Raw genomic sequence first — 14,867 nt, forward strand, 5'->3', positions numbered from 1 at the left:
CTGTACCTGTACGCTAACATTTTGTGATTCATGCACCAGAACTATCTGGACCCAGAGACTTGTCAACTCATAGCTCCATCAGTTTGCTCACATCCTTTGAGATTGTAACTTCATGAGCTTCTCTCTTCCTACCACCTACAGATTTACAGCCATTATTGGAATGGCTTATTACATTCTCTATAATGAAGACATAAGACATAACTACATTTGTTAGTTACATCTGCCATTTATTTATTATCCACAATTAACTGCACACCCTTCCTCATTCTCACTGTCTAAAGGCTCAAACTCACTTTACTTACTATTTTCCTTTTTAAATACCTAGAGAAATGCTTGCTATCCATTTTAAAATTTCTCTCACACTTCAGTCATTCTCTATTGTTCTTTATGTTCTGATCAATCATTTGACCTGCCACACCTTTGCGCAGTTGTATGCCTTTTCCTTACAAGTGTTGCTTTCCTTAACTTCTTTAGTTAACCACAGATGGTAGGTCCTCCCTGCAGACCTTTTCTTCATAGTTGAAATGTACTTATTCCAAGAATTCTGAAATACTCCCTTAAATATCTATCACTGCGTCTCCATTGATCACTTCTTGGACTAATATGTCAGTTCACTTCAGCTAGATAAGCTTTCATGCCCACACGATTGCCCTTATTTAAGTTTAAAACACTAGCCTTAAATTTGATCATCTTCCTTTCAAACTAAATGTAAATCATATTGTGGTTGCTGCTAAGGGTGCCTTAACTCTTAGGTCATTAATTAATTCTGTTACATTACACAATACCCAGTCTAATATAACCTGCTTTCTGGTCAGTTCCAAATAATGCTGCTCTAAGAAATTTGCTCAAAAGCAATATATGAACTCAACCTTATGACTACCAAGGAGGACTGCAGATGCTGGAGATCAGAGCTGAAAATGTGTTGCTGGAAAAGCGCAGCAGGTCAGGCAGCATCCAAGGAACAGGAGAATCGACGTTTCGGGCATCAGCCCTTCCTCATTCCTGAAGAAGGGCTGATGCCTGAAACGTCGATTCTCCTGCTCCTTGGATGCTGCCTGACCTGCTGCGCTTTTCTAGCAACACATTTTCAGCTCTTAAGACTACCAATCCAGTTTTTTTGGAAGATTTGTCACCATGATTATTTCTGCCCCTTTATCAAAAGTACACAGTACGATCTCCCCGCCATCACCTTTACCCCAGCTTCCTACTTTTCTTGAATGTCAAATACCTCGCTGTTTCATCCTGCCATTCTCCAACCTTCATTTCACATGTTACTTTATTCCTCTCTTTCCTTGACTCTACTGATTTACCACATATTCTCACATTTAAGCCTTGCCCCTCCTTCTTAGTTTAAGACCCTTTCCACTTACCTAGTTATGCAATTCACAAGGACATTTAACAATCTAACAGCTAAAGACAAGTTCACTCCAAGCTAGTTATAATTCGTAATGACATGAACCAACTCATTAAGTATTGTTTTTAATTTTAACCTTGCATTTCTGTATGCTTAAATTCAGTTTGCTACTGTGCTATGCACTATCAGTAACACCATATTTTCTAGAATACTTCTTAGAATTCTAGTGGATTACAGTAATAATTCCACCTTTCCTAAATACAATCCTTAATCAAAATCTTGAACTCCTTCCCAAAGACTGAAATAGGACTTGTAGATACGTGTAGCTTGTCTTCTGTCTACCTTGTTAAACAGTAGGCTCATATTTGTGATGCTGGACAATTACAGTGAGGACTTGCTCAATGGCCACATGCTCTTTTCATTCACCTCCAGCAACTTCAGTGGATAAGCTGACATCAGTCAAAGCTCAGAATCATCCTAACATATTATGAATGCAACTTCCTTTACAATATGGAAGGATACTACATTTCCTATATTCTTCTGTGAATTTCGGCATTTCATCCACTTTGAGCTTCAATGATTGTCACCAGGTCATAAACAAGTAGTTCCTTCACCTACCCCCCTTTCTCCCAGCCGTCCTCAGCCATTGCTTCCTATAGCCAGCTTCACAAGCATCTGCTCCTTCTACTTGCTCCTGCGACTTTTATATTTTCTGCTGTATTTCTCAGATGTAGCTTTCCTTAACCCACCCACTGATTTTCCTGCCAGTAACTTTCAGTGTGAAACCCACTCTTCTTCCTTAACATAATACAAAATACCATTAATGGTGTTCATCTTAATCAATCTGAATGGATCTGAAACAATCTGAAGGGAGGCAACGACCTAGAGGAATTATTGCTAGACTGTTAATCCATAGACCCAGGTTCTGGGTTTTGAGGACCCAGGTTTGAATCCCACTCCGGCAGATGGTGGAATTTGAATTCAATAAAAATCTGGAAATAAGAATCCAATGGTGACCATGTCAATAGTCATCTGGCAAGCATATTTTACTCCAGAGTCACAGGACCAGGTGTGGGGGTGGGTAAAAAACATGGAAGGATGAAATCAGGCTCTTGAGTCCTAGATGCTGCATGGTCCACAAGTGGAAAATGCAATGTTGCAGTTTGAGCTTGTGTTGAGCTTTGCTGGAACACCGCAGCAGGCCTCCAACAGAAACGTTAGTGTGGGAATATGGTGGTGTGTTGAAGCGCAGAGAACTAGAAGCTTTTTGTGGACAGAACACAGGTGTTTGCAAAGGTGTCAACCAGTCTGCATTTCACCTTTCTAATGTAGGGGTGATCACATTGTGAACTGTGACTAGACTGAATGACAAGTAGATAAATTGCTACCAATTAGATTTAAGGATGACATTTGGTGCTTTCACAAGTGGAACCATTTTGTCCATCTCTATCTTCCCTTCCCCAATCTTAAAAACTTTTGTTAAGTTCCCCAGTCTTGCGTTTCCAAACTAGCATCTCACATTTTGATACTACAAAATGTACACAACTTAAATTTTATTCATGTCTTTAATTTGGTAAAATATCTCAAAGAGTCTCACCAAGATCCAGTTGGTAGGTAAGATCACAAAGTCTCTAAATGAGTGGTTTGTGTGGAGAGAGGGGTTGGAAAAAATGTACCAACAGTAATTGGGAGTCATAGAATCATAGAATCCCGACAATGTGGAGCAGCCATTTGACCAATTGAGTTCACACCAAACCTCCAAATAGTATTCCACCCAGATCCACCTCTTTACCCTGTCCCTGTAACCCTGCATTTCCCATGGCTAATCCATCTAGCCTGCACATCCCTGGACACTATGGACAATTTAGCATGGCCAATCCAGCTCACCTGCACATCTTTGGAAGGAAACCGGACTATCCGAAGGAAACCCATGCAAACATGGGGAGAATTTGCAAACTCTATGAAGACAGTCATCCGAGCCGATAATCAAACCCAGATCTCTGGTGCTAAGGCTGTAGTGCCAATCACTGAGCCACCATGCCTCCCTGAATCAGCTTAGCTCAGTTAGGTGGGTGACTGGTTTGCGACACAGACTGACACGAATTCTCACACTGGCTGAGGTTATCTCCTTCTCTCAGCGTTTGCACTTGCCTGAGGTATGGTGACCCTCAGGTTAAACCATCATCAAATGTCTTTCTCTCTCTGAAAGCAGCCCTATAGTCTGGTAAAACTATGGCAACATTTTTGTTTCACCAACAGTGGGGCTGAGAAAGGGAGACTGCAACTAAGTAAAAGTGAATCCTTCCTAAAGTAACCTCCAAGTCAGTTCATCAATGAAACACACATTCATGTAGCCAGGACAGTCCAGTAATCCACAATCTGTGGGCAAGGGGATGAGAGATTGTCATACATACGTGATTGGAGGTCCATGGATGGCAGTCATGGCAGGTCCGAAAGTTCGCTGGAGGGAATGGTTGAAGACTGGGGAACGGATGTTGGCCAGGACAGCATCGAGGAGGGGCTGGCACAAGTACTGCTGCTTTGTGATGGTCATTGGTGGAGGTGGTGGTGTGGGCTGTGAAGAGAACAGAAATATTATTACTAACCTATCTGCCTAATGGGCACTCAGGGATTATCTGCATTAACAAAAAGAAGCAAATTAGTTTAAAGCAGGAATCATATATGGAGCAGAGATCTTGTCCCCATCTTTTTTTTAAATTCATTCGTGCGATGAGTGCATTGCTGGCTGAGTCAACATTTATCACCCAGAGGGCATTTAAGAGTCAACTACATTACTGTGGGTCTGGAGTCACATGTAGGCTAGACCAGGTAAGGATAGCAGTTTCCTTCCCTAAAGGACATTGTGAACCACTTCGATTTTTTCAAAAGCTGACAATGGATTCATGAACATCATTAGGACTCTTCCAGATTTTTATTGAATTCAAATTCCACTATCTGCCATGGCAAGGTTTCAACCCAGGTACCCAGGATATTACTTGGGTCTCTAGATTAACAGCCCAGCAATAATACCATCAGGCCATCGCCTCCCCTAAACTTTCATAATTTACAAGAGTTCAATCCGAAATGTCAGTAAAATTTCAAATGCCACAGATACTCTGGTGAACAAACTGTCCCTTCTTCTGAGATGCTGCATAAACAGATTGATTAGAAGCATCCCAGCAATTCCTGAACCAGTTGCCCACAAAACAGCACTGGCCATGATCACAAACCAGCCCAGGAGACTCCCAAAGGGGTCTCTCTAATCATTTTACTCTGTTTCTTTTCCCTACAAGAGATAATGGTAAAGTTGCCTTAATGCCAAAGTCCTATGGGGCTGCTCTCTCATTTGACAGAGATGACTAGTAATGGTTTTGACTGAGGGTCACCGCACCTCAGGTGAGGTTGGAAGGCAAGATCTTCATGGTACCTTCAGCCAGTGCAGGAGCTGAACCCATACAGCGTCACTCTGCGTCATAAACCAAGTGCTTAGCTCCAGAGTGATGCCAACAGGTTCAATTTCCACACCAGCTGAGGTCATCATGAAGGTCCCACGCCTTCTCAACCTCACCCCTCATCTGAAGTGTGGTAACCCTCAGTAGGACAGCACGGTGACTCTGTGGTTAGCACTGCTGCCTCACAGCACCAGGGTCCCAGGTTCGATTCCAGCCTCGGGTGACTGTCTATGTGGAGTTTGCACATTATCCCTGTGTCTGCGTGGGGTTCCTCCCACAGTCCAAAGATATGCAGGTAGGAGAATTGGCCATCCTAAATTGCCCATAGTGTTAGGTGCATGGGAAATAGGTCTGGGTGGGTTACTCTTCGGAGGGTCGGTGTGGACTGGTTGGGCCAAAGGGCCTGTTTCCACACTATAGGTAACGTAATGTAATATATGTAAACAAACCACCAGTTATCAGAATTTAATGAGACTGTAGCCCCATGATTCACTGGGACTATGGTGTGATTAGGAATAGGAGTAAAAATATTCCAAGCAAATTTCTGCTCTTAAGAATATTTCCAGTAGAATATCTCTATATACTAGAATGGGCTTGAGGGGCTGAATAGTATACTCCTCTCTCTATGAAGGCTGGATGAAAGCAGAATAGGGCTAGGCTGAGGCACCTATCAGTTAACTTTTTGTTTGCTCTCAGTGGTTGCAATGGAAGGGTATATGGCAAGGTAGAGGGACATGGCCGATGTTTCATTCAATCTGCACTCCAATTAGGGTCTGAGAAGATGGGAAATTGGGGAAAACACTTAAGGTTAAGTGTTACCATATCAAGCAGTGCAACTCACCACAGCCATGTCATTTTTGAGCTTTTCCAAAGCAATTTCACACTTTTGGAGAGTTGCCAAAGAACATCTGTGAAAATGAATCAAATGAGTCCTTTAGTATCACCAACAGAAGGAATCAGTCTTTTAATACAGAAACACAGAAAAAACTTCAAAGTGCATGGTGGCCACTCAACCCATTGTGTCCATGGCAGCTGAAAAAGAGCTTTCCCATCTAAACCCACCTTCCAGAATATGGTCAGTAACTCTACAGGTTGCAACACCTCAAGTACTTTTTTTTAAGGTTACGAGGGCTTCTGTCTCCGCCACACTTTAATACAGCGAGATCCATACCCACTGTACACCACATACACATTCCCCTCCAGTTCTCCCACAAATCATTTTTGATGTATGCCTCATCACTGATCTCTGTTAATGAAAATAGTTCCTTCCTATCCATTCAATATAGGCCCCTCAATTTTATACACCTCAATGAAATCTTCCCTCAGCCCTCTCTGCTTCACATTCTCAGCCTATCCAATTTTTCCTCATCACTAAAATTGTCCAATCTTGTCCTCTGTACCTTTTCAGTAGGGTTGCCCCATATATTTATCACAGCCACCATATGGTAAATTGTTCACTTTCCAAACCATATAAGATGCAGTTGTCTTATAGTTGCAGAAGTGGTGATGAGTTATGAGTATGCCACTTGCTAAACTGCTATTTGATATCAATTCCTAATTGGACAAGATAGAATTAGCCATATTGCTCTTAGACAGGTGTCATGCCTCAATCTGACCATGACTATGTTTATCAAAGAGTAAATTCTCTGTTCCTGTTGCTGCTCACCTGGGTCAGTGTATCAACATCCAAATACATTCAGCTTTAATCTTATTGATCTGTTGAAATAACCAATTGAAAAGAGTTGGAGTAACAGAGGTTGGAGCAGTGGCTCTAGAGGTGCAGTAGTGGTGTCTCTATCTCAGAGCCAGGAGACCCAGATTGAAGTTCCAACTGCTCCAGAGCTGTGTACTAACATCTCTGAACAAGCTGATTGAAAATATGTAAAAGAGCTTAGTGGTGACTGGCCATCAGCCAAAGGTACCATTAAACATTTGCACACTGAGGGGTGACCTTATAGAGGTTTACAAAATTATAAGGGGTATGGATAGGATAAAGAGACAAAATCTTTTTCCTGGGGTCGGGGAGTCCAGAACTGGAGGGCATTTGTTTAGGGTGAGAGGGGAAAGATATAAAAGAGACCTAAGGGGCAACTTTTTCACACAGAGGGTGCTGTGTGTATGGAATGAGCTGCCAGAGGAAGTGGTGGAGGCTGGTACAATTGCAACATTTAAAAGGCATTTGGATTGGTATATGAATAGGAAGGGTTTTGAGGGATATGGGCCAGGTGCTGGCAGGTGGGACTAGATTGGGTTGGGATATCTGGTCGACATGGATGGGTTGGACTGAAGGGTCTGTTTCCATGTTGTACACTCCAAGACTCTAAGTCAGAGTGCAAAGGAGACAGTTAGTGTTCGGTCAGTAAACTAGTAATCCTGAGACCCAGACAGTCGTCAATAACCCATGGAATGGAGAATAGACAACAGAGACGGTCTCAATATAAAACACACCATCTCTGCATATCAGTACAATTCATGCCATACCGCTTGTTAGGGTCAGTGAGGATGTCCAGGAGGCTCTTCATCTTACTTAGATCTTTCTTTCTGTCTGTAACATACAGGTTGGTCAAAATATTAGATCATCTCTGACCAGAATCGTGTTGCATCAGCATTTGCATTAATGATAACTATATAACACGAAGGTGGAAATTAATATCACCAAATACAGCAAGAGACTGAACAAAGCTACCTGAGCGAGTGAAGCAACATACAAGTCAGAGTCACAAATTTTCCAACGATCCAGTGGTACTCTGACAAACATGCAAAGCTTAAAATTGTATAACAAGCTGATGATTGCAGCAAGGTAGTAATTGGGAGTGCTATGGGCTCTTCATACCATCGTCACGCCTTCATGTCTGCAATTCTCTCCATAAAAGCCCAGCTTTGCTATTTCCTTTCCATCTTTATAATTCCTCATTTGTCATTCTTCTTTACTGGTACTCAGTGTGTGTTCTCCTGGGAACGTATAGGACCTTTTTTTCAAGTAAAATGTGCTACATAATGGCAAATGGTTGTTGCTACTCCGCTGCACTGAGAGAGCAGATAGTGACAGAGCAACTCAAAAAAGGATTGCTGATAGTCATCCAACCCGATCCTCAGGTTAGTTGATTTTATTTATTCATTCATGGAATACACGTGTCGCAGTGTGGGTCAGCATGTATTTCCCAACCCTAGTTGCCTGGTGAGTTGTCTTCTTGAACTGCTGTAGCCATGGGTGTAGGTGTACCCATGGCACTGTTAGAGGGGGAATTTGATCCAGCAACACTAAAGGAACAGTGATATATTTCTAAGTAAAATGGTGAGTGGCTTGTAGGGGAACCTGCAAGGTGGTGGTGCCCCTGTGTATCTAATGTCCTTGTCCTTCTAGGTCATAAAGGACCTGAGTTTGTAAGGTGGTATTGGAGGTGTCTTGGCAAGTTACTGCAGTGCATCTTGCAGATAGTACATACTGCTTCTGTGGAGTGTTTATCATGAAGGGAGGGGATTTTGAAGGTGTTGGATGGATTGCAATCAGCAGGCTGCTTTGTTCTGCATTATGTCAAGTTTTCTTGAGTGTTTTTGGGCCAGCATTCATCCAGCCAAGTGGAGACTATTCCATCAAACTCCTGATTTACGCATTATAGATGGAAGAGGGGCTCTTGGGAAATCGGAGGTGAGTTACTCCCTGCAGTATGCTGAGCCTTTGACCTGCTCTTGCAGCCACTGTGTTTATATGCTTGATCAAGTTTAGCTTCTGGTCAATGTTAACCTCCTGGATGATAATAATGGAACATTTAGAGATATTAATGCCATTGAACATCCAAGGATGATGAATAGATTCTCTCTTGCTGGCGATGGTCATTGTCTAACACGTGTGTGGCATGATGTTCCTTGCCACCCCAAATTTGGATGCGGTCCAGGTTGCTGCATTTAGACACAGATCGCTTTGGCATCCGAGGAGTTGTGAATGATGCTGAACATTATGCATTCGTCAGGGAACATGCCTGAGGTCACTTCTGAGGTCATGCGTTATTTGAGTCAATGCACTTAAAGCAAAGTGGAGATGGGAATTAACAGCAACACACTGTTCCATCTGCACACAGTGGCAACATGAAATAGGCCTACCTTATGTACAGAATGAACCTGATTCAGCCCAATTCAGCTGTTTTGCTGCCCTCTCTCTCTTGTAAGGAAACAGAAATACTTAAGATGGATCTCTGGATGCTTGCTGGTTGTGGTGATGGAAAATCAAGAATTCATGGGATGCAGCGAGTCCCTCACCAACAGGGTTGATTGTTAGCTGCCCTCCAAAGTGTCCTACAAACACTTAATGAACCATCAACAGGTCAAGAACGCAACCCACCACCATCTTTCCAGGGTAACTAAGGAGGGGCTTTGGAACAGGAGTAGGCTATTCAGATTGACTTAGCTGTCCACACATTTAGATCATGGCTTATCATCTCTTCAATACCACTATTGTGCACTACTTCTATATTCCTGGTATCGTAAGTATCCAGAACTTAATCAATTTTTGTCCTAAAGCTTGTTCAACGATTGAACATGTCTCTGAGAAACAGAATTCTAAAGAATCTCCACATTCTGAACTTCTCATTTCCATCTTAAATGGCCAACTTCCTCTTTCTGAGAATCTCACTCCTGGTTTAAGGTTCACCAGTCAGGGGAAACATCTGATCTGTACCCAACCTGCAGTCCCCTCTCATTCTTCGGAACTCCTCAGAATACAGGCGTACTTTCCTCAATCTCTTCTCCTCCATTCTGCCTTCACAGTGATTAATCTGGTGAACCTATTTTGCACTCCCTCTATGGCAAGTATATCCTTTATTAGATTAGGAGATAGAACTGTACACCAGGTGAGGTTTGACCAAGGTTCTAAACAACTGCAGCAAAACATCTTTCCTTCATGTTCAAATTTCCTTTTAAGACTACTTGCCTTCCTAATTGCTTACTACATTGTCATACCCATTTGTCCTCCATTTGTTTGCTGCACCACTATGCGAACTTTTAGTGACTCAACAACAATGATACTAAGCTAGGGAGAATGCTGAATTGTACGGATGATGCTGAGTGACTTCAGAGGGACATTGACAAGTTGACCAAATAGGCAGACACCTGACAAATGAATTTGAAAGCAGAGAAATGTGAGATAATCCATTTTGGAAGAAGAAACTCGGACAGATAATAAAGGCTCAATGGTACGACTTTGAGGGAAGTACAACAGCAGAGGAACCTAGGGCTCACTAGACGATTCTCTGAAGGCAAGCTGAAACAGCTATTAAGGCAGCTTATGGAATCCTTGGGTTTATAAATAGAGGCAAAGAGAATAAAAGTGATACTACACCTCGACAAATCATTTATTCTCTTTGCCTCTATTTATAAACCCTCTGGAAATATTGTGTTCAGATTATGTAAGGAAGGATGTTAAAGCGCTGGACAAAGTTCAAAGCAGGCTTACTAGAATGATACAAGAAATTAGGGATTTTAGATTCAAGGAAAGATTATAGAAATTAGGCATATTCTTCTTGGAACAGATAAGATTAAGAGGTGATGTTGCTGAGTTGTTCAAAATTATGAACAATTTTTGACAGGGTAAAGAAGGATATTCTGTTTCCACTAGTTGATATGTCAGCAATTTCAAGATTGTTAGCAAAACAGCTAGGAGCGAGATGAGGAGAAGCTTGTATATTCAGAGAGTTGTTTAGGATTTGGAATGTGCTGCCTGCGAGAGTGGTAGAGGTGGATTCCACTGGAAGTTTCAAACGATAGCTGGACATATATTTGAAAGTGGTGGAGCCAGATGGGTATGGAGATACAGCTAGAGGGTGGACTAGCTGGGAGCTCTTTCAGGAGCTAGTGCAGACATGATGGGTCGAATGTTCTTCTTCTGTACTGTAAACCTCTACAATTCTATGACACTCAGGTATCATTAAACACCCGTATTTCCCATCCTCTCACCATTTAAGAAGTATTCTGATGTTTTTGTTACCAATGTAAATAACTTCACTCTCATTCACATTTACTCCACCTGCCATGTTCTGATCTATTCACTTAGCCTGTCCAAGATCTTTTGAGGTCTCTTTGCATCCTCCTCACAATTAACATTCATACCCTGTTTGATGCCATCAGCAAATTTGGAAATATTACAATTGGCTCCTACATCAACATCATTTATATAGATTATGAACAGTTCAGACCTAGTACTGACCCCAATGGTAATTGCTTGTTATCTGAAGATGTGTTTATTCCTACTTTCAGTCTACTAACCAATTCACAATCCAATCAAGACTAGCAGATTTCCCAGCCCAAACCCATGCACTCATTTACTAACCTCATGTAGGACCTCAACAAAAGTTTTCTGAAAATTCAAATACGCCACATCTTCAGGTTCTCCTCTTTCTACATTACAAGTAACATCCTTAAACAAACTCTAAAAAGTTTGCCAAAGATTATATTTATTCCATGAATCCAGGTTGACTCTGCCCAACATTACCACTATTTTCTACATATCAAGTCATTATGTTGTTTTTAATTGATTCTAACATTCTCCCTCTTCTTCATTTCTTAAACACACGAGGATTACATTCGCTGCTTTCCAGTTTCCAGAAACTTTTCCAGGAGCTATAGAATTTTCAGAGATAATCTCTCGCCATCTTGTTCAACACTCGGGGATGTAGCTCACCTGGTCCAGGGAATCTACCAACCTTAATCCAGTTGACTTTTAAAGTACTACTTGTTTATCGAAATAAATTTCTTTTCATTGTTCAGTTTCACAAATCCCTTGGCCATCTTGTATTTCTGGGAGATTTTCGATACCTTCTTCCATGAACATGTGCAAAATAACTGGTTTCTCCACTTGCTGTTCACTATAAATTTTTCAGTCCATTTGTCCAAGCTAAACTTTTCACACACCTAAAGAAGCTTTTATGTTTCTTGCTAGCTTGCATTCATTCTATTTTCACTTTCCTTTATGAGTTTCTTAGTCCTGTTCAGATTTACCACTTTCTTTGATCTGAAGCAATTTTTAACATTTTTCATTGGTCATGGTTGATTGAGGATTCACTTTGAGTGTTTGTGCCTTCGAGGAAAGTATCATCTGTTGTGGACAATGTAATATTTCATTGTCAACTATTAACTCTACCATTGTATTTTCTCAAACTGTCTCAGCCCATTTGCCTCTTATTTTTTTCAGTTTCCTTTGTTCAGATGTAAGATCTCAGTTTTAGAATGAACTATTTTGTTTTCCAATTTAATGTATAGTTCTATTATATTATGATCACTATTTAACAAGGTGTAATGAGCCCTTTCTCATTACACAACATTAAATCCAAAATAACCTGATCCCTATTTGGTTCCTCAATGTGCTGCTCCATCTCTCACACACACAAGAAATTACATTACAGAATGAATGCTAATTTGATTTATCAAGTATATACGTAAATTGAAGTTGGCCATTACTAATCTATTAGCCACATTATCTGCAACTCTAGATTCCGGACTGATAGTGTACCTTCACAATCTTCCTGCAGTACACACCCAGAACTAGTCACAGTACTAGTTTTTTTTAAATGTGGCTTAACACATGTGGCTTAGCAGAGGGATTGAATTCAAGAGTCGTGAAGTGATGTTGCAGCTGTACAGGAACTTGGTTAGGCCACATTTGGAGTACTGTGTGCAGTTCTGGTCGCCTCACTTTAGGAAAGATGTGGAAGCTTTGGAGAGGGTGCAGAGAAGATTTACCAGGATGTTGCCTGAAATGGAGAGTAGGTCGTACGAGGATAGGTTGAGAGTTCTCGGCCTTTTCTCATTGGAACGGCGATGGATGAGGGGTGACTTGATAGAGGTTTATAAGATGATCAGGGGAATAAATAGAGTAGACAGTCAGAAACTTTTTCCCCGGGTACAACAGAGTGTTACAAGGGGACATAAATTTAAGGTGCAGGGTGGAAGGTATAGGGGGGATGTCAGGAGGGATTGGGGCATGGAATACGCTGCCTGTGGGAGTGGCAGAGTCAGAATCATTGGTGACCTTTAAGCAGCAATTGGATAGGTACATGAATGGGTGCTTAAGCTAGGATAAATGTTCGGCACAACATCATGGGCCGAAGGGCCTGTTCTGTGCTGATTGTTCTATGTTCTATGTAACACAACGTTCTTGCTTTTATATTCTATGCACCTATTGATAAAGTTTAAGATACAATTTGCTTCATTACATGCTCTCAATCTGTCCACAACTGATAGTGAATTATGTACATATACACCCTTGTCCCTCTGCTAGAATTTCACCCTTAATTTCACAGTAATATTGTCTCTGAGAAAATTAATCACTTTACACTTAAAGAATGGATAAACGATTAGGAGAGCAGACCCTGATTCCATTCTCCTGATGATGGCCCAACAACACTGAAGCCAACTAGTTCCAGAAATATCGTGGCTCAGATTAGCAAACACAGCAGAGGCTGAGTTTGGAAGCTAGCCCCCTCTGGATCTTTTATACATTTATCCAGCTGGAAAAGATTTCAGGAAAAAAACTCCAATCTACTTATCAAAGCAAAGCTTTGTAAATGATAGCATGCTGGGGAGAAAACTGGCTGCAAATTCAGGTAAATCCTCTAACATTCAGGAAGATGTTCTTTAAACCACCGACTTAGGGTGAATTATCTGAGCAAGCCCAATGTTCAGGTTGCTCCAGATCTCCAGCATTCTGAGCTTAATTATCAAGGAAGTACGCTTCATTTATTGTAAAGGCTGGACTTTGTGTCACAATGCCGTCTCTGTTGGGAGGTATACTGTTAGGTCTACAATGGCTGCTTACAGTGGGTCCAATATGGTGGGTCTTAATTTAGGTGTAGCACATACCAGAAAGATGTCGAGGAGTCGGAATACATTTTCCTTTTAATTTTGCTTGTAAAAGAAAGGACTGTTACATAGCTTTTGGAACTCAAAGTTGATTTTGAACAATTCGCAAGATTCATTACATACAGCTCAGTGAGTCAGCATGGTATTTAATTGATTGAAAAAGAAGACACTGAAGGCATACTTGGAGACAATTAGGGAATTGAAACTTAACAAAAAGTACCAGTGTAATTATGAACAAAGGTTGCACATTTGGCTTAAAGTGAATAAAACAGGAGATGACAATAAGAAAATGTTTCCCTCAACGAAATAGGACCAGACGCCTTTGATGTAGTGACTAACACGTGTTACCCCAGAGACTGCAGTATTCTATGCTGAACCTACAGAGATTCTCAACTGATAATACAGCATGATTAAGAATAAAATTGCAAAGAGCTGCATTCAAAGGAAGTAGTTGCCAAGGGAGACAGAAGCAGATTATGTTCTCCAGTTAATGAAACTTATTTGCTACTGTGGGTATAGCACAAACTTAGAACTCAATTTTGTTATACATCTATAGAAGGAATAATAAGATTCAGGCCTAACTTTTGAAAAAAGGCAATAAGCCAACATGGAAGAGTTATTGCAATGAGGCCAAGGCTATAGAAATGGAAAAATGGGAATAGTTTTCCTCAGCAGGCAAGGGAGATCCACTGGATTTCAGTGAGATCCAGACAACAAGAGACAAGAAATGATCCACTCGATCCATGGCCAGACACTAGAAAAGACTAGGAACAAATATATATGGATTTCTTTGAGGTGAAAAGGAAACAGCAACTTGCTTTGGTCAACAGCTACAGCAAGTAAATAAATGTTGAGAATCTACGCCCAATACCGAAGTGTCAAAACTATTGAAGTTTTGAGAAGCTGTTTAGCAATTTATGCATTGCTAGAGGTGCTGTTGTCAGATAATGGCCCACAGTTAATGTCAGAAGAGTCTGAAATATTTCAGAGCAAAACTGGAATTAACCATATTGTAATTTCACCATTTCACTCAGCATTGAGAGGTGCTGCAGAAAGAATTATGTGGATAGAAGAGAAAAAAAATAAAATATTTACAAGGTTTTTTAGATTAGGTTCCCTACATCTAATCTAAAAACCTTCTAAATTTTTCTAAAAATTCTTTTTCTCTTCTATCCACATAAATCTTTCTGCCAAACTTCTCAATGCACATA

At 41.0% G+C, this 14,867-nt stretch overlaps 1 protein-coding gene across 4 annotated transcripts in view; it reads right to left on the reverse strand.

Moving 5' to 3' along the window:
• Nucleotides 1–14,867, reverse strand: part of med15 (mediator complex subunit 15) — a 159,164-nt gene that overhangs the window by 6,695 nt on the left and 137,602 nt on the right. For all 4 annotated transcript variants that reach the window (XM_072587003.1, XM_072587001.1, XM_072587002.1 and 1 more), the window contains 3 exons: nucleotides 7,288–7,351; nucleotides 5,648–5,714; nucleotides 3,769–3,929 (listed from right to left, as the gene is read on the reverse strand). In XM_072587003.1, coding sequence (XP_072443104.1) covers nucleotides 3,769–3,929; nucleotides 5,648–5,714; nucleotides 7,288–7,351 — 292 coding nt within the window. The remainder of the gene's footprint in view (nucleotides 1–3,768; nucleotides 3,930–5,647; nucleotides 5,715–7,287; nucleotides 7,352–14,867) is intronic.

This window comes from Chiloscyllium punctatum, chromosome 17 (assembly GCF_047496795.1).
Source record: "Chiloscyllium punctatum isolate Juve2018m chromosome 17, sChiPun1.3, whole genome shotgun sequence".
Taxonomy (NCBI): domain Eukaryota; kingdom Metazoa; phylum Chordata; class Chondrichthyes; order Orectolobiformes; family Hemiscylliidae; genus Chiloscyllium; species Chiloscyllium punctatum.